Source organism: Dermacentor variabilis, unplaced genomic scaffold, assembly GCF_050947875.1.
Source record: "Dermacentor variabilis isolate Ectoservices unplaced genomic scaffold, ASM5094787v1 scaffold_12, whole genome shotgun sequence".
NCBI lineage: Eukaryota > Metazoa > Arthropoda > Arachnida > Ixodida > Ixodidae > Dermacentor > Dermacentor variabilis.
Window position 1 is genome coordinate 50,994,340 of NW_027460280.1, and position 20,440 is coordinate 51,014,779.

Here is a 20,440-nt window from a genome sequence, read left to right on the forward strand (position 1 = left end):
GCAAGTATTCTTGGCATATTCGACTCTTGAGTCTAGCTTTAAAGTGCCGTCATTAACCGCCTCTAAACAGTCGTCAGCTGCCGTGCAGCTATAGAGTGTAAACGCGCTAATGAGCATAAACAAATAAATAAATAAATAAATTCACGCATCGTGCTATCTATATTAATGTATTCAGATTTTTTAAATAAGGATTTAGCCGATGTGATCATGACTTCTTCGCTATTCGTTCTTTCACCACGGCGTGCAATATATGGTCGAGTAGCCTTCGCAGACCGTTTGCTAATTAACCAAGATTGGTCATTTACCTTTCGAATTCCTGGTCTTAATGCTAACATTGCGATGGTAGTATTGGAGGAGGACGCCGCATGTGGCAAACGCAGTTTACGCGGTTTTCAAAAACGCCATCTGTTGTTGAGGTGTTCGCCGAAAAAGAAGTCGCCTTTTTGTCGCTCCGATACCTAAACTGGGTGCACGAATAGCGCCCAGTTTGTTTCCTTGTTTCTTTTTTTACTTCAACTGGCTAACCACCTATGCGCGCTTCTTATCATCTTATCTCGCGATCATGATGATGTCTCGGTCTCGGCGACCTACCTTCGCTTCCGGCATAAACACGCGAAGATGGAATGGACGCTTTAACAGGTTCTGACGGCGAGCTGCTATGCGTCATGGAGAGCGTCGGGAATAACGTGGGCGGGGGTGGCACGTGGCTTGCGCGCCCAGTTTCGTAATGAGCGCGACAAAAGGCGAACTGATTTACGAAAACCGGGCCCCATATTCCCCCGTCTCCCATTCAATATATATATATATATATATATATATATATATATATATATAACTGTCATGTACGTGTAAGATCAATCCTGATAAAGGTATGTTCTAGGCTGAACCGTCGAAATAAATTTATCGTGTTTGTCCACGTGGACTTACATTTTGGAAACACGTGTGACTTGAACACTATATATATATATATGTTTCTTTTTTGTATTTATTTGTATATATACAAAAAATATACAATATATATATATATATATATATATATATATATATATATATTTTTTTTTTTTTCGGTATTTTTTAAAGCCTCCATAATTTACTACAGATTCATTATCTGCCCAGGCAAACATCATTTGCAAGAGGAAATAAAGCAAGCCATGAACTAATTAAGCTATTACGTTATCTATCTTCTTAGTCCCACACACTTCACGCCCCATGCTTGGGAGTTGAAAGGGATCGTCATAAGGAGTCTAGTTCCCCGTTTCTATACTTCAAAACGGCAACGTAAAACATAATAACTAGCTTCAAGTTATTCAATTTAGCTGATTATGCACGCGATGCAAGCACCGCGTGACGTAGTAGCGCAACGTGAAATAAAGCTTCGCCGTACCGCGCGATGCAGCGGCCTGTCTCGCCCGTGCTGCTGGAGTGGCTATGCGCCCAATGGGCAGTTGCGCAAAGCGCCAATCGGAATCGGCTCGTGGGAAGAAGGTCGTGCGACGGCAGCTTTATTGGACGCCACACTTTTGCGTCACGAGGGGTCCGAACGGAAAGCTGCGCTCCGCGGTGCCGCGTGCGTAATCAGGTAAACTGAAGGCTTAATTTGACGCCAGTTATTTCGGCCTGCGTGGTCATCTTGAAATGTGCGAACCTGCTGGGGGGAACTACAGGACGGGTCAAGATAAGGCAGATGCTTAGATGTCATTATATTCGTGTCACTCAGTGCTTGGGAATTTCAATAACTCAGAATAGGCTTTTGTGGGTGGCATTTTATGGAAGGCCGGAAATGCAAAGCACTGGTGGAAATTCACCGCGGACTGAAGTAAGGATGTCCTGTCTCCATTGTTGCTCACGTTTTATGTTAAGGGCATATAAAGGCGACTGCAAAATAATGAATGAGGTTTTCATGTATATTTCATCCGTAATCGGCAAATTGTGCAAGACAGAGTACCTAGGCTGATGTATGTGGACGGCATAGTGCTACTAGCGGACAATACAAGAGGTTTACAGATACTTGTGAATACGTGTGATTTTTAATTATGATCTTTATTTAATTATGATCTCTAATGAGGAGCCAAGTGATGGCGTGGCATCAATTCAATAGCAAGTCGTACCCATAGCCAAGCAATATAAATACATTGGCGTATACATAAACGAACGATTGACTTACTCAAGCACACACCGATATAACATGAAAATAAAGGGAAAGCTGAATGCAGCAATAATCGAACATAGAGAATTTCGGACTTACAATAAATATGAGGTGGCGAGAGGAATTTGGAAAGGAGTAATGATGCCAGCGCTGACGTTCGCAAGTGGCATTCCGTGCTTAAAGTTACTCATTTTGTCGGAATTAGAAGTCAACCAAAGGTCACTAGGCCGTTTGACCTTGGGGGGCCTACTGTAAAATCACAAGTGAGGCATAGCAGGGAGGCATGGGTTCGGCCTCTTTTGAAGTCAGAGAAGCGCAGAGCAAAATCAGTTTTAAAGAAACACTCAAAAACATGGATGAACATAAATGGACGTGTAAAGTGCGAAAAATATCTGTACCTCGGAAGCGTGGACACGGAATACAGGAAGAGGTCAAGAAAGTTGGCAACCAAATGCAGGGTAACTGAAAGTGTAAATAGACAACCAGGAGTAATCAAAAACAAAGTGAGAGAAACAGAGACAATTAATTGGATTCAAAGAATAGAAACAAATAAGGCTGGCGATTTACAAGAATCGCAAGAAAGAAATTAGAAAGGAAGATCTGTACGATAACAGAAAGGGCAGTGTCTTGCTATTTGAGGCCCGAGATACTTGTCTAAGGACAAGAACATACCGGAGCAAATATTCGCAACAAAATGAGGCGTGTGTATGTTGCAGCAAAAATCAGGAGACAACTCAGCACATCCTAATGGAATGCGAAGGGATTTCCAGCGAGACCCGTAGGCAACGTCTACCTTCCAGAATCGCTTGGATTCAAAGCGGATACCAGCGTTAACCGGTCAGCAGTCTAGATAAGCAGTAGACATTTAGAATATCGGTGGAAAAAAAGTAGAGAAGAGGTTGATACAATTAGATCTATTAGACGAAATAGTTCAGCGGAAACCCGCAAGGTGGAGAGAAGTGGTCAATTAAGGGGAAAATCAGACATTGACTATTGCGTCAAACTCTTGCCTTTGCTTCGAGTCGTTGACAACTTCGACTTCGCCCTGCCATGTGCTAGCCGCCTGGTTAGCTCAGATGGTAGAGAGGCTGCCCCGGAAAGGCGGTGGTCGCGGGTTCGACTCCCGGACCAGGACAAATTTTTCTTCAACTGCGAGGCTCTTCTTTCGAGGAACCCGTATGGGTTTCCTTTGTAGCAATTGCTACGATTGGGTAGATGTCTCATTTTCCTCTTAATTGATGCCAGGCCAGCATTACCGGAATACTGGCCGGAACTACGAGTACACTCAAGGTTTTGTACACTCAGGACTCAATATTTCGTTTCTTTCCGCGCAGCCATAGTGAGCATGCCTAATCTCCAGCTGGTCGGCGAAGGCGTCAAGGACCGCTTCCTCGAGCTGCAGGGCAACTACAGCGAGCTGCTGGGTAAAGGCCACAGGTTCCGCGTGCTGGCCGATCATGCCGAGGACGCCGAGCAACTGCCGGCCATCATGGGCAGTGAGTAAACCAGACGTTTTCGGTCGAATCAAGCCGCGCCAAGCATTAAATTTCTCGTTTCCTTTCCTTGACAGAATGAAATTCTGTGCTTGACTAGCTATACCTCCGGTTCTCTCGTCGCAGATATTTTATTCCTGCCTTACATCTTAATTACTGAAACGCTAGCGTATACAAAGCCCCCCTCTCGTTCTCTGTATGTTTTGATGAGGGCCCCTTTCTAGAGGCCACCCCGGATCTGTCCCTGATCTCAAACCGCTTCTTCAACTGCGTAGTAATCCACAACCTCTGTACGTTATTCTTTTTTATGAATTTACCTCTTAAGGATCATATTTATCACTGGGTACCATGAAGGTGAACACGCTTAAGCTAATATCTCAATAAAGAAGAGCGCGTGGTCAGACGATTAATGATATTCATATTCTTTTTATGTGACGCCTGCTTAGACGGTCGTCTCTAGAACCTATGAGACGTGTAGACAGTGCGAAATGTGTTCGGGCGATAACTTTTTGTGTGGACAAGATTACTTCTGGCGTCTAGTGTGTCTAAAGCGTGCATCCATGTATTGTACATGTATACAGGGTGTTTCAGCGAACACTCAAAAATGTTCAAAGGTTGACTCTGGCAGATAGCACAATTCTAGTTCATGAGCTGGTTTACTCGAAGAGGCGGAGATTACTTGCGCAAAAAATTTGAATCCATAATCGACTAATTAACAAAAATTCAATAATTAAGTTTTCAGCTAATTACCTTGAGGCCCATATTACAATTTACAAATTCTAGCTGTAGAGTTCGCAATGCGGATCCACTTGGAACGAATTCTCAGGATGACACCAGTTTCGACATATTAATTCCCGAACGTTGCGGAAAAATGCATTGGCGTTCGTTAATTTTGTGCTTCAATGCATAAAACGACGTTTCTTTAAGAAATTAACTGGAACGCCAATGCATTTCTCCGCAAATTTCGGGAATTAATATATCGAAACTGGTGTCATCCTGAGAATTCGTTCCAAGTGGATCCGCATTGCGAACTCCACAGCTAGAATTTGTAAATTGTAATATGGGCCTTAAGGTAATTAGCTGAAAACTTAATTATTGAATTTTTGTTAATTAGTCGATTATGCATTAAATTTTTGTGCGAGTAATGTCCGCCTCTTCGAGTAAACCAGCTCATGAACTAGAACTGTGGTATCTGCAACAGGCAACCTTTAAAAATGTATGAAAGTGTTCGCTGAAACGCCCGGTATAGTATAACTAATTGCGCCATATCATAATCACCTGCCACCTACCTTTTCCTGTGTATCCCACTTACCCTTACCCCAATGAGAAGTAGCATGCTAGAGACACGCTGTCCAGGCCGACCTCTCCTCCTTTCGCTTCATTAAAATCTGCTCCTCGTGTTAAAGCAAAGAAAAAAAAAGAACGTAATGCCCTCATTAGAAGCCTTAAGCAGTCGCCTCAGATGTGCACATCCGGGCTCATGCTTCTGGTGCAGAAGTACATGCTTGTCCGCAGTTGCGACCACATGTAGTATACTTAAGTGTATATATTTGTAGGCCCTTGTTGTAGCCCCTTGTGTCAGACGTGCACACCTGCGGCCGATTTCTCTCAGAATATCAGTGATGGCAGTAAATGACCGTGGAAGAATAATTGCCGCCACGGAACGGGCTAAATAAAGACGATTCATTCATTCATTCATTCATTCATTCATTCATTCATTCATTCATTCATTCATTCATTCATTCGCAGAGAGTCTCCTCGATGCTGCGTTCACCGTGGTCGACTGCCAGAAGACACAGCGCGCTTACGAAGTGGTCAAGAGGCGCATGCCCCAAACGTTCCTTGTGCCAATCATGGACCGCTATTGCCCACGGTTCGAGGAGGCATTCGTGCTGGGCTTTCCCGTCACTACAGGGCCTCTGGACGTCGTGCCGCTGCTGTCTGACCTGCGGAGTACCCGCGACCTGCGTTATTGGAAGAGCATTGTCATGCTGCATGACCCTGACTACAGTGAGTAAAAAGAGAAGATGTGGGCGAAAAAGCTTGGGCGCTGCAGCGTGGTGGGCGGATATCTTAACAAACGGCACGGTTGAGAGGCGAATAAAAAAAGACAAAGAAAATTTACGACTGCGCGACAACGACAGGTGTCTGACATTGAGAGAGAGAGAGTGAGAGACAGCAGCATGTCCGACGTGAGCTGATGACATTATAACTAAAATTAAGACATATAAGTGGAATTAATCAAAACAAACATCTGATGCACAAGAAATGTAACTGGTGGCCTCTTGGAGTAATATAACTGATATCAAAGGAAGAGGAAGCGTGAACGACGCAACGGAGAATCACCATTGCGAAAGCTCTTCAAACGTCCTAAAGTATAGTTTAAAACAAATATATTAGGACTTCTTTTGAATTATGCTGTTTTCAAAGGTCGCACAAAAGCACCCCTGTTTCTTAAACCCATCTTTTTTCTTCGATTTGGGATAATTAGAGCCAATTTTGTACGTTCCGTTGGCACGCGCATCATCGACACCGTTAAGCTGTTCATGTCAGTGTTTCTTTTTTAATGAAGGAGATATGCCCGGAAATAGCACAGCAACGCCGGTAGCTAGGCCCTTCAAATATATGAGTAAAAGAACGAGCAGTTGTGACGTCAGCATAAAAACGCGCAATGACTCGAACCTCTCTACAGAATGCTAACCGTATTAGCCCCGCATGACTTTCTTTCTGAGCTCAGACTTGACGCATCTTCTCAAAAAGACGAAACAGGGAATGGAAAGAAATGCGGAACCAAGTTGTGTTCATCCTTGAATTCCGAATAATTCTGTCGAATTCCGTCTTTCTCAGTGAACACAAAAATCAAATGCTTTGCAATCCATAGCTTTTGGACCGAGCTATGTGGTTTGTACCTTGGTTTTTCATATTGCACCGCGCATCCACCTTGTTGATGTTTTGTTTCGTTCAGCCAGAATACTACGCCACGCACTAAGCCTTAATTGTGCCTGATTCGCATGCAATATACCGTCCATCGGAAGCAAAGGTTAGGCAAATTATAATCGTTGTTCTTAATGCTAGCAGGGTGCTTGCCTACTCTTCTATCACTCTGATTCTTTGTCTGCAAGCTGGCTCCCACGTTGGACCTTCTTAATGCATACGTGTAATCCCAAACATAGGATCCATTTAACGTTTGATGAATTCGCAATAGTACGTAGCCTGAATACTATGCAGTTTCTTTCGGTGTGAATGCCACTGCAGCGCAGACAAACGCAGAAATATTCACCTGATACTTCGTAGCAGTAACCACACTCTGACGTCTAGATCGCTTGAATGTGCTTCCAGCCTCTTGCATATTAAGCATACCGTGTTTTATAAGATACTAAGCACTCAATATTTATTATTGCCTGCATGTGTGAAATGCTCCACAGTTTCATAACGTCGAGAAGTTGGGCACCCACCTTCGAGTTTGCTTTTCCTCTTCTCTTGCGATGATTGTCCGCGTCATATAGATCACATAAATACAGCGTGTGTCATGCAGCTACCTCAAGCTTCCACACAGGGTGACACCCTTTTGAGAGGAAAATGCCGAGATGTCAGCATGGTAACATCTCGTTCACCAGGCGACGATACGCTTTTTCAGATCCGGTGTATGTGGAGGACATGGTAAAAGCTGTACGAGGGCTTTCGTCGAAAGTAAAGCCCTCGGCGATTACAACATACCGTGTCTGTCTGGGCAGCTCTTGTGAAGAAGGGACCACGTCGATAGACAACATCGTCGACACGTTTAGAGAGCAAGTGCACCTCCGCCATTACATCATCGTTGGAAACATGACGCTTGTTCGAGGAACTCTCGCAAAGGTAGGAAACAATTTGGCTTTGCATTTTTCATGTTTTTGATCACCTAAGTTGCACATGTCATTTAGATTCACACATTCAGGGCTATGAAATCAAAAGCCTTACGAGCTCTTTTGTTCTATGCAGATAAGAGACAGTGACATGATGACCTTCCACCGGGATTTCGTTTGCGTTGTTACTGAAGGAATCGATGAGGAGTTTGAAGTGTTCACTAGGACATTCCCAGACGGTGCCAACGTTGTCATTGCGTCCGCTGAAGTCTCAGAAACGGACTGTCCTGTAAGCTTTCATGGGTTTATTCAATTATTAAATGCTTATTGAGCATGTTGCAAGCACGCATCAAATCTATGTTTAGGAAATCCACAATTTTGTGGTTAGCGTGCTGTTCGGTAACCATAAATTACCTTACGGAACAAATTATACCACAGGTCGAGGAACACTGTCAGCTGCCAATGGCAGTCGAGACAGTGGCCAAAACCATCGGAGACAAGCTTTCGAAGGGAACGTACAGGACATCAGAGTTTATGCTGACGAAGTACATTTTCTCAAACACGTCAAAGGTGGGTGACAGTGTGGTTGTCACTTTTGTGTTAAACAAAATGACATGGTTACGATGAAAGAACAAAAAGAGAAAAGGTAAAAAGTTCATCTGTGTCACGTGTCACTCCGCACTGACAAATGAATGCCTCTTCTTGTACACAAGTATGTATTTACGACTCGCTATATTTGAGTTGTCGTCTTTACCTTTTTCCTTTAAGTACACTACACTAGCATACGCGTTTACTTCCCGTACTGCAGCACCACTCCAAAACCACTATATGCTTGTCACAAACACCTTCCGTTAATTCAACCCAATCGGCCATACGAAATTGATTCGAATTCCTCGAATCCCGAAAAAGAACAAACCTTAAAAAGTTAAAATCATGGGCGCGTTCGGGACTTCTGCATGTAGTCGAATTAAGAAGTCGAATCGACATTTTACTATCTCATTTACAGTCGCTGAAGCTTGCTACTCCATGTGAGCCATCTTAACTCTGCATCAGTTGTCCTTGTGATTTTCCAGAGTGCTGCGCTGGTTGCGTAATAAAAATGACGATAATCGCAGACGCTGTTGCTGAACAGCAGCCAGTGCGGACAGTGCTCGCGCTTCGCACTGAAGACGGTGGCGAAGCTGCGCGGCGAGCAGGTGCTCCTGGACATCGGCCACTGGACGCTCGTGGCCGGCATCCGCATGGAGCGCAAGGACTTCTTTCCCGGAATCATCGGTGACCTGGGCGGCATCAAGCTGATCATCGCCGTCATCAACGTACGTCGCGTCACATACTATGTTCGTGCTTCCGCCCACCCTGCGTGAGCGTGCGTGCACATTTCTGCAGGCGGACCTATTCTTGCATTGGACTTGCCTGAACGCTTATTTTTTTTTCTTGAAATGCGTGGGCTCTCTGCATTACACGCGCACTGTCCGTCACTTTTATGAAGAGAAACTTTTTTTTTTCTTCTGTACACTGTGTGAGGCCTGTGCCTGACTCTCGGGCTACACATGCCAAACAGCAGCAGTGCTGCAGTGCTGCAGTGTGTTATAGCTTCATGATATAGGCACACTACGTTGCTGTAACGGCGAAACACTCTCCACATTTCTTTTTCTCGAGCGCGTCGCACGGTAGCGCCATCAGCTCGAACCGAACAGCGCTGCTGCCACAGCTCGCACGTTTCAGCTCGTATTGAACGCCATAGTACGTCTTGCTTTGTGAAAGCTAACGGTGCCTTCTACTTACAGGACCCTCCCATGTCTGTGGTTGAAACGACACCAGACAAAAAAACTGTTATAAATGTCACTGGCACGATGGCCGAAATGGTCGAGTCACTGGCCAGAGGACTGAACTTTACGTGAGTGCCGAGTGATTGATACGTGTAATTATTATGCTAGAACACGATCAGGGTCCTTAGCAGGGCGTTGTGTCAGTATAGACCGGATGGCTTTAATCACGGTGACATCGAGGAAGAGGTCATAAAGGATTACCGCTAATCAACCCATGCCAGAACTCCTATAACTGTTGCTTTGCGTTTATTAAAACTTCCAGTACATCGGTGCGCATTATTCCTTTTTTTTGTGCGAGCTTCACAACGTTTTTTGTATGGATGTTGTACTCCGTACCATAAGCGCCTGCCGCTCGACTTTCTCCCCTCGCCTGCTCAGTGCAGGAGAACTAGGAGTAAAACCAAACCAGATCCTAACTTCCCATAGTTCAGCCAGGACACAACGGATTCACTGATTTTTAAGAGATACTACGCAGCACATAACCAGACTCATTGGAAGGCCAGAATTTTCAGGGATGAATAGCAAAACAAAACAAAAAAAAAACCGTCAGAAGGCGGGAATCTCTACACAGTAAGCATGCACTACCTTCATTAGACTATTACTAATTGATTCACTCCAGGCGAATTTTCGCCATCAACATCGCCGTGAGGTTCTGTATATATTTAGGTATACATTTATGCATGCCAATGTAATGTAATTGTGTGGTTTTACGTTCCAAAACCACTTCTTGATTATGAGGCACGCCGTAGTGGAGGATTCCGGAAATTTCGACCACCTGGGGTTCTTTAACGTGCACCTAAATCTGAGTACACGGGTGTTTTCGCATTTCGCCCCCATCGAAATGCGGCCGGCCTGGCCGGGAATTCGATCCCGCGACCTCGTGCTCAGCAGCCCAACACCATAGCCACTGAGCAACCACGGCGGGTATTTATGCATGCCATATATGCAAGTAAAATGCTGTACTATCCAACTACCAAATTTCTTCAGACCAGGTCTTACGATCTTGACTGAATTATTCCTCAGAATTTTGAGATTGGCAGCACGCAAAGAAATTTCATTAAACGTACCATTCACATCGCGTGGCTTTTAAATGTTTTCAGGCTATTAAATATTAAAAGTGAAATACAGAATCAGTGATCCAACTTGAAAGAGATGTATATTAGTGACGCGGCTTTAGCGACGCTTCTGTGATGCCAATACAGGCCCTACACGGCGTGTTGAAGCTTTCAAGGCTGGCAGGAAGTTTTGGGCAGTCGCGTTAGTAGTACACGTGGTATAATAGTTAGAAGGCAGAATAGTTAGAGCACTTCAAGCGCAGCGCTCAGGCTTGATGTCGCTGTTACTGCTTCGCCTTCTGGCGAACCTGCCGATTAACTATTAATTAATTAATCGCGTACAACAGACACATTTCTCTGATGATATTTTCTTTTTTTTTTTTTAGGTACGAGTGGCGGGTGCCAAATGAAAAAATTCCCGGGTCATTCGAGAACGGCAAATGGACTGGTTTGATCGGCATGCTTCACAGAAAGGTGCGAGTAGGGCTGCGCGGAACCCCGGGTTATTTACTGAATACAAAGTTCAAGCTTTATGCACGCAGTGTCTGAGGGATTCACACCGCAGCTTTTTCGTGGCTGCATGGCTTGAAGAAGCCAATAAAGAAAAGTCACCGAGCTTGTAATTGACATGTCTCGCTGATTAAAAATTTTACAGTGACTACTGCCAAATAGGGAATCCAAGTCATGAAAATAGACCAGTCCTCTCATAGCTGACGCCCATAGCTTTCTTCCGAAACTCATGATACGGAAGATCCAGCTGATGGAAAACCACCCGCAGTGCATTCAGAACTTGCACGCTTATCGAAAGAAACTGGAGAGAAAGAGAGACCAAAGAAGAAAAAAACGGCAGGAAAGTTAAACAGAACAAAAAATCAGGTTTGCTAGCCTACGCTTGTGAGTAAGGGAAGGGGACGTAGAAAGAAAGCAAGGAAATAGAGGTAGATATGAGAGAGTGAGAGAGAAAGAAACGGAGCACATGCACACGATCACTGCTATTCACAGCACGGGACGAGTTCTTTTCAGTGAGCGCTAACCTTTTGGTAAGTCCACGTACCATATTTCTGATGTGTTCAGCAGTGGGCTGCGAATTTGAGATGTCGTGCTAAAGAAAGTATTCGACAACTTTTTCAGGAAGCCGACCTCGCAGCTTACGGCTTTTCGATAACAAAAGAGCGGTCCGAAGTGGTGAACTTCACGTCAGCATACGACGAATCACCGTACAAGATTCTGGTACCGAAACCGAGGGCAAACTACAAGTACCTCTTTCTCGATCCATTCACATGGGATGTAAGTTACGTTTCTGCTAATATAATGGTATTTCAATTATATTGAATTATGTTAATTTAATAAATAGGCATACAAAATGACGCCTTCGCGTTCAAACAACGAATCACGTCTTTCAAACTGTGAAGTGAGGGCACATGATGGTGCACCTGAATACTATGCAGTTTCTTTCGGTGTGGATGCCACTGCAGCGCAGACAAACGCAGAAATATTCGCATGATACTTCGTAGCAGTAACCACACTCTGACGTCTAGATTGCTTGTATGTGCTTCCAGCCTCTTGCATATTAAGGATACCGTGTTTGATAAGATACCAAGCGCTCAATATTTATTATTGCCTGTATTTGTGAAATGCTCCACAGTTTCATAACGTCGCGTAGTTGGGCACCCACCTTCGAATTTGCTTTTCCTCTTCTCTTGCCATGATTGTCCGCGTCATATAGATCACATATAGATCGCACGACGAAGCCGCAGGGAAAACCTCTGCTGGTTAATAAGGGAGTAGCTGCCTCCTCACTTCATATACGTAGTTTTTTTGTGCATTAGCGCACGAAAAAAACGAGGGAAAAATGAGAGAAGGGGACACACGTAGCGCTGACTTTGAACTAATTGTTCATTGATGAGAGGACCTTGCACATATGTGAAATCAGCCGCGCATGCTCACTGCGTTCACATTTCGTGTAAAAAAAAAATGCAAGTTGCTTTTCCGATAGAGCGATTGATGGCATGGAGAAATTAAGTTCACCAATCCTAGCATCGGTTCTACTTCAATGAGTTCTGTGGTTAGCTGATTACGGTTCTTCCCGGAAATGATCGTTATATCAAAAATCGTTGTTATCCGTCTCTCTTTTTACAGCGAAGCTGTCTATATCTAGGGTTCCGTGCATTTTTATTCTGCGTGTGCAAAAGCCGTGGGCCGATCCCGGAGACAGTGCGGAGATAGATATCTCCGGAGATCCCGGAGATAGGCCGGCCCGCGGTGAAGGGGAAGCAAGCTTCAAGCACTCCGCCAACTTTCGAAAATAAGTTTAATATCTTGGGTCCAACTACAAACTGTATCAAATATTACGGTGATAAGAACAGGTACTGCACTTTGACCGGCGTTCTAAGCGCTTGCGTATCTCCTTTCCTTCCGCTCTCCCGCGGTGGCGGTCCCGTCGAAACGTCACGCGTGTCTATCCGGCTCCTCGGGACGGCGGTCCCGTCGTCCACGCGAATGTATATAAAAATCACGGTAAATGAGTCCGTAGTTCAAAATTCTCTGTCACCTCTGTGTCGTCTGCTAAACAGCTTCGTTGGTCGTCTGCCTTCACAGAGTGGAATGGCTCATGATTTTCTGTCCTCATCTTCATTTCTTTCTTTCTTTCTTTCTTTCTTTCTTTCTTTCTTTCTTTCTTTCTTTCTTTCTTTCTTTCTTTCTTTCTTTCTTTCTTTCTTTTCTGTGCGCTACGTATATGAAGTACAGATGTAGCAACTAGCTGTCTGCTGTATTTTGGTCTTTCCTTTTTCTTTCTTTTTTTCACCAAAAAAAATCTACCTGCTCAAAAGGATCCGCTACTTTACTTGGCCATGTTTAACATATGAGCAGTAAAATGACTTGTTGCATGTGGTTACAACTCGCCTGACGCTTCACAACAGAAGTTTCAGTTCGTAGTTTGAACGCTTCGTGCTTCCACGAAACACAGAGCCTGGACAATATCATAAGAAGCCAACAAACAAGGACACCGAGGACAACACAGTGGAAATTACTTGTTCTTCCTAATTGAAATAAATAAATAATAAATTAATTGGATGAAACAACAAACTGCCGCGGGTGGGGAACGATCCCACGTCTTTGTGAGTGTGTGAGTGGTGGCGCTGGCTAACACTCCCAGGGTTAGTTCTAGTAGTAACACATAAGTACCCCAGAAAGTGGATGGCAAGACGGCGCCGCGGTAGCTCAATTGGCAAGGCATCGCACGCGTAATGCGAAGACGTGGGATCGCTCCCCATCTGCCGCAAGTAGTTTTTTCATCCGCTCTCAATTCCATTAATTTATAATTTCTTTATTTCAATTAGTAAACACAAGTAATTTCCCCTGTGTTTTCCTTGGTGTCATTGTTTGTTGGGGCTTCTTATGATATGATTATTAAAAATCGGCCCCCCTTTCTTCTCATTCAAAGTCTGAACAAGTTACGCTTACTAGTTAAAGTCACTTGCAGCAAATGCGATCTCCGTGGCCTTACAGTGCCTGCGTCTTGGTTTCTGCAGACATGGGTGGCTGTGCTTTTTTCGCTGCTACTCATTGGACCCGTGCTCTGGGGTATCCACTGCGCCAGCCCATATTATGACTATTACGGCCTCCGGAACAACAAGGGACTCTTCCTTTTACAAAACTGCGAATGGTACTGCTTCGGGGCAATCATTCAACAAGGTACGTTTCCAGACTGTAGGTGCAATGGTTTAGTATGCGAGGGCACGTTTATTTAGTTCGGTAAGGCCGTATTTCTTGGCGTCAGCGGCTTCTGCTGACAACCGTCATTGCTTACGTCTGCTGACAGTCATTGCTTACGCACGAATTGAAACCAAAACCGCCTTAGTGTTTTGAGCCCGCTGCCTTTGTACATTGCCGCACGGCTGACTCTAGCGCGCGGCTTAAACCAATGCAGCTGTGGTGTAAAATAGGCCTAAGGTTTTTTTTTCTATATACCGCGTTCCACGCGGTCATAATGAGAATTTCAATTCCATTCTAACGTCACCTCGGTGCCCAAATTTTGGTATTCGCTACTCACCTGCAGATTTTCTTCCTTTGTGATTACAACGAAGGCGCCAAATAAAACAGCGGACAAAGGAAGGCGACACGGGACAACGACATAGGCGCACTAGGCACCTCCCTTCGTCCGTTGTTTTATTTGGCGCGTTCGTTGTAATCAAGCATAACCAACTCGCCCACCAGCACGTGCTCAGTTCCTTTGTGAGTATACAGGAAGACGCCGCTATCTGGTACTCACCATGGCGTTACAGCAGAAGCGCAACTTCTCAAAGCACTGACCAGCGGCATATATTTGAGTCTCCCTGCTCACCACTCGCCGAGGCCTGAGCTCAGATGGACCGCAGAAGCTCTGCAGTAGCTGCTGTCGTGCACATGCAGGTGGCATCCACCTGCCTGACGCTATCTCAGGCCGCATCCTGGTGGGCTTCTGGTGGCTGTTCGTCATCGTCACGCTCACCACGTACAGTGGCAACCTAGTGGCAGACCTCACCTTCCCCAAGATCCGGAACCCCGTGGACAACGTGGAGAACCTCGTGGCGCACCGAGGGTACATGCGATGGGGCGCCTTCAAGGGACAGGCCGTCTTTGACCTGCTCAAGGTACGCAGGCCACTGCACTAGAACTGCTCGTACAGTTTCTGTGAGCACGTCATCATTTCGGGAAAAGGGTCTTTCCGGGGACAGCGTCGCGCAACGGCGTGTCCAAGTGCTACTAACGGCGCATTGGAGGCTCCAGTCTACTGGGCACTTTCACTCCCATTTCTCCGGATCGGACTGAAAGTGCCCCGTAAATTGGGGCCTGGCGTATATATTGAAAGTTATGCGAAAAATGCGCCAGCGATACAGTGAAATCGTTTACGAAATCGCGCGCAAGAAATAATTGATTTTATCTGCATCTTTCGGCTATGCGACCATACACGCGCATAGAGTTACGTGCTATGTTACTATAAACAGGCATGAAGTGACTACCAAAAGAAAAGCTACAGGGCTAGCGGCGCGGTAGCTCACTGCCTATGGCTTTACGCTGCTAAGCACGAGGTCGTGGGATCAAATTCCGGCCGCGGCGGCCGCATTGCGACGGAGGCGGGTGTGCAAGAACGGCTGTGTACCGTGCTTTGGGTACACGTCAGAAAAAACCCAGGTTGTCAAAATTAATCCGAAATTCCCCACTGCGGCGTGCCTCATAATGAGATCGTGGTTTTGGCACATGAACCCTAGAATCTTTTATTTAAATTTAAAAGCAATAGAGCTCTACACGATGGCTCACCTACTTGTGCAGATTCGCTGGATAAATTTATCTTTAGCACTAGTATTGCATCACTACAATGAAGCGGACTCCCGGTCACTGCAGCAGAATCAACAAGAAATAACGGCACAATGCGTTCCTTACAATTACAGGTCTCGTTTGTTCACGCTCGTCGTAAATCACCGCTGTGGCTGCTTAGTGGCCTTGGTGTTGCGCTGGTAAGCATGAGGTCGCGGGATCGAATCCCGGCCGCGGCAGCCGCATTTTGATGGGGGCGAAAGGCGAGAACGTCCGCAAGGTACGGCATTATGTATGGGCGCAATTGCTCTAGAGTCGTTTATTTACTAGTGTATCCTAGAGATTTAACGTCTACCTGCATAGCTTTTCTGTCATCATTAAGATTTCACCGCTAAACTTCCCTTCTGAACAGACTCTCAGACAATCCTGTATTGCTTCTATTGGTACATTAAACTGATATGTGCGTGTTTTTCGTAGACAGGCGCCCAGTGAAGTATAGTCAATAAATGACTGAAGCTGCCTCCTTTTTCTTTTTCTGGTTGCGCAGACCCAAGAGCGTGGATCACTCAAGGTTCTATCCGACAGAATGATGACGCTCGACCCAAATCATGAAAAGTGGGTGCTGGACCAAGTGCGCATGGGATACATGGCGCTCATCGGCAGCGAGGTGACCATGTTCCACTACCTGGGCCGTGAGCTCAACCGCACCGCCCGTTGCGACTTCGCCGTGGCTCGCGGCGAAGTTATACGAGACGTGAAATCGCTGGCAGTACGCGTCGGCTTCCCGTTCCTCGACCGTCTCAACAACGAGTAAGCATGGTGCTAGTCTGACCCAGTTTTTTACTTGCCATTTGTATCTTGTGTTGATGCAGCCGCTGCATAAAGTAGACCTTCGTGATTCTTGGAATATATCCGGCCCAGGACGTGTGGTAGCCTATACTAAAAGTATCACTTGCTTTACTTAGCCGGACTTCGTAACCGCATAAAAATAAGTTCTTATTCTTTTTTTTTTTCAATTTGTCATGTCACAATATTGGGCAGTATGAAATAGTTTTCCCCACAACAGATTCTTCGTTGTGCATGCTAATATGTTTGGGCCTCCTCTGATAGATAGAAGCCCTGTCGTTCGCCTGCATCGTACTGTTCCAACGCGCACGAGCAGCAGTTCTTGACCTCCTCCACGCACACGGCATGCAGGCTTCGGCGGCTGGTCGAGTCCGGACTGGTGATGCACTGGAAGCGCAAGCACTGGCCGCGGGACAACGAATGCACCGTGGAGTCAAAGCCTCAAGCTGGCGACATCCGCAAGATCACGCTGCACCACATGACGGGCTCCTTCTGGGTGCTGTGCGTCGGCTTCGCCTCCTCCTTCACGGCGCTCTTCATCGAGTTCGTGCGCCGCAAGCGCGAGCTGACCGCGCCGCCGGGCCACAAGCCGCCCACGGTGATACACACCAAGAGCCCCTTCTTCACGCGTACCGAGTACACCGGAGGCAAAGACAGCCTGGGAGACCGGTTCGCCACCGACTACGGCGGTCGCGGCATACGCGACAACGCCGGGTTCGCCTTCAGCCCGCCCAACAGCCCGTTCCGCTACAACGGCTACCCCAACAACCGCAGCGACCTAATCCCGTACAACTACCCGGCCAGGCGCTACTAACCGCGATCCGCTGTTTCCTCATACCCCCCCCCCCCCCCCCCCCCCGACCATTGGTCTCTTTCAAGCAACAACACACAGTATAAAGGACAAACAAAAAAAGTACGCACATCGTGCCGGCAATGTATAGTGGACGCATAAAACCCGAGCATTGATTCAAAAAAGAACGAAATTAGAATTTTGAGTGACCCGAAAAAAGGAGCAAGTGGGGAGGCGCGAGACTATAACAGTATTGATGTAACACTTCACCACGGTCAACGACCGTTTAGGCCTAATGCAGACCGAGCGTATCCAGATGCTGCTACGGTACGGTATACCCTGCGCGGTCTCTGTGTTACTGCGCACACTGAGAATAACCGCCTCTGAGAACTCGTTCGGTGTAAAGTAGCGCGGTGGCTGTACCAGGCGCTGCACCGTAACACGGCGTCCAGACTGCCGGGACTCGGAAAATACATGTTTCAGTGGCACGCCGGCTTCCCAGAAGTAAATAATTTGCACATACCCGAAAAACCGCAAAGAAAAAAAGAAATTACGCGAAGCTGCCAAATTTCACCTCAACACATTTAAGCATAGCCTCAACCACCAATATCTTATGTTGTACCGACCGCCTGCACATACGATTCACGCAAGAGTGAAGTATTTAATATTTTGACCTGCGTCAGCTATTTTAATAATAAAATACTTGATTAGTGCGAAACACTGCTCACATTTATGTGGAGTAAAGCGCACCAATGCCACATGTGATGTAAAGCCAAACAGCCTGAAAACACGCAGGCATAAACAATGACCGCCAGGCCGTTCTATTATTTCGCTATATAGGCTATTAACTCTACCGCGCACTCTTTCCACGTGTTCCCTATTGCGATGGGAATGTGCATTGTGAAAGCAACTGATCCAGAGCTACTGAGTGTGCATATTTAACTTGTTCCACTCGTTCGAATCAACACGCGGTCGCTACACCGCGTTTTTCACGTCTGTGCATTCGTCACGAATCTCGGCTAAATTTCACTCTTTTGGCACTCGCTACTAATTTGTAATTGCCTAAATATTTGTTTTGTCGCAACAACACTAAGAAAGGAAAAAAAAAAGCACGGAGGGAAAGACAGACGTTCGGAACGTTGGTAGTTGAAAGCTATCGTTCATGGCTTGACTATCGCAGGCGGTAGCTTTAGCCACAAAGCACGACATTTGAAATGGTCTTTCCGAAATTCGGCAGCTCGTTTCGCTGTAGGGTGATACAAGAAATGATCTGACGCACAGAAAGAGATAAGCTTACTGCTGTTGAAACAGTGAGCTTTTATTTTGACGACAAATCACCCAACGAAGAAAACGGTGGGCGCCGGCTGTTCGAACTTCCTTTCTGCGGTGTTGGCTCTATCTGAAATATCTCTCTCTCTCTCTCTCTCTCTCTCTCTCTCTCTCTATCTCGATATATATATATATATATATATATATATATATATATATATATATATATATACGAGTTATTGAACTCCAGTCATAACATTAGTTCTTGAAAATAAAAGATCGGCAGCAGCATTTGAGATGCTGGTTTTCGTGCCATTAGTCCGCATTTATAGCTGCTATTGCGCCTGCGTCCTTATTGGTTGACAACCTGGCACTGCTAGACTACGGCCGCTGAACGAAAAGGCGCAGGTGGGCCTTTTTATTCAGCGGCCGTGGCTAGACTCACATATTCCTCTGGCGGACTATATATTTAATGAATATATACTGACGCTGGTCAGCTGAGAACCTCACGCCGCATTAAGGGCAGTAGGGACAACGCATTGCGATGTTGCCAGCTAAAGACTGACTCGGCGAAGATAATCTAGAGACCTGCACGTGCACGTAATCTATATTTGCCCGTGACCGTGCACGTGCATGGCCAAATTGCATGCGCCGTGTTTTTCTTTGTTCTCATTTTACTTTATTTCAAAAAGGCGCGGGAGTCCTGCAGAGCCATGACATGTTTTTTTTTTGTTTTCGATGGCACCGGCTTCGAAATATTAGGTATTCTTAAATATGCACGAAAGTTAGTTATATTTACTAAATGGGGGTATCGCGAAGCACCCTATAGGCGATTCAACTAGGAGGCGATCAAACGTTTTTTAAAATAACTTTTTATCTTTTGCTTTTAGGACAGCGGAGCTATGCACATATTGCTTGATGGAAGACCACTTTTCAGTCGCAAAGATGGATCTGTGATAAACGTGAAGGGCAGGTCGACGTTGTAAAGGTCACCTGGTCATTCGCTTGCTTATTGGTGTTTGGAAGGTAGTGATTGAAGTTGCTGTTTTCACTTTTGAGAGCACTAAGATGCGGAGCGGACGTTTGGCACCAACACCTGGTGTTTTTTTAATCACTTTGTCGTCATTTTGTGACAAATGCCTGGTTTAGCTGCTCACACATATCTTAGTACGCAAATAAACAGGAAGTGAAAGCACGAGATGTTAGCACTGTTTTTACGTGATTTGAGACACCTACGAGATTAATGCCAGTTATAGCACCAAGAAGCTGGCCACCAGCGCAACATTGAAAGAGACAATCATACCGAAACACCTACATAATGATGTGATGTATAGTGGGAGATGCACTATGGACAATCAACATGGTCCTGTTGCGATGACGCATTTTTTTCCCTCGCAGTTTAAGAGGGCGACTGTTGTTGAAATGCACTGAGGTCAGGTTGCATGTGAACGTAGAGCGTTCAGGAACACGGGAAACACCAATTATGACACTTCGAAATAGATGCGCGACAGCACAGACCCCCGACAACGACAACGTAATGCACACTAAAATTTATTTTTTCCTAAACTGTATAAGCAGAAAACGCAGTTGTCCGGCGGTATCACCATCTGTTGTGCGAGTTTCTCCGCATTGCCCCTCTAACTTACTTGATCGCAGTAATACGTGTGTACCTTAAACACTTCCTACTTGTTAAAAGATGGGGCACCGCATGCCATAGTTTCTGTTGTGTGCTGTTGCATATTTCCAACTGTTGCTGACCTAAAATTCTACGACGTCTAACATGCGCTGAGTGACGCCAGCGTTTACAACATTGTTGACAATAAAAAAATATTTGAACGAGTTGTATTCACGTCTCTTCCTCTGGTTTATCAA

General features: G+C 45.6%; 1 protein-coding gene and 1 pseudogene across 1 annotated transcript in view; one reads left to right on the plus strand and one right to left on the minus strand.

Moving 5' to 3' along the window:
• LOC142565878 (ionotropic receptor 93a-like) overlaps positions 1–18,718 on the plus strand; it is a 37,561-nt gene extending 18,843 nt beyond the window's left edge. The window contains exons 2-14 of the mRNA XM_075676447.1: positions 3,481–3,642; positions 5,389–5,649; positions 7,277–7,494; positions 7,618–7,770; positions 7,920–8,051; positions 8,597–8,797; positions 9,269–9,378; positions 10,752–10,839; positions 11,497–11,652; positions 13,899–14,061; positions 14,779–14,999; positions 16,211–16,473; positions 16,861–18,718. Of these exons, the coding sequence (XP_075532562.1) occupies positions 3,481–3,642; positions 5,389–5,649; positions 7,277–7,494; positions 7,618–7,770; positions 7,920–8,051; positions 8,597–8,797; positions 9,269–9,378; positions 10,752–10,839; positions 11,497–11,652; positions 13,899–14,061; positions 14,779–14,999; positions 16,211–16,473; positions 16,861–17,323 (2,591 nt within the window). The 3' untranslated portion in view covers positions 17,324–18,718. The remainder of the gene's footprint in view (positions 1–3,480; positions 3,643–5,388; positions 5,650–7,276; positions 7,495–7,617; positions 7,771–7,919; positions 8,052–8,596; positions 8,798–9,268; positions 9,379–10,751; positions 10,840–11,496; positions 11,653–13,898; positions 14,062–14,778; positions 15,000–16,210; positions 16,474–16,860) is intronic.
• Positions 12,555–12,762, minus strand: LOC142566440 (U2 spliceosomal RNA; annotated as a pseudogene).
• Positions 18,719–20,440: the final 1,722 nt, after the last annotated feature.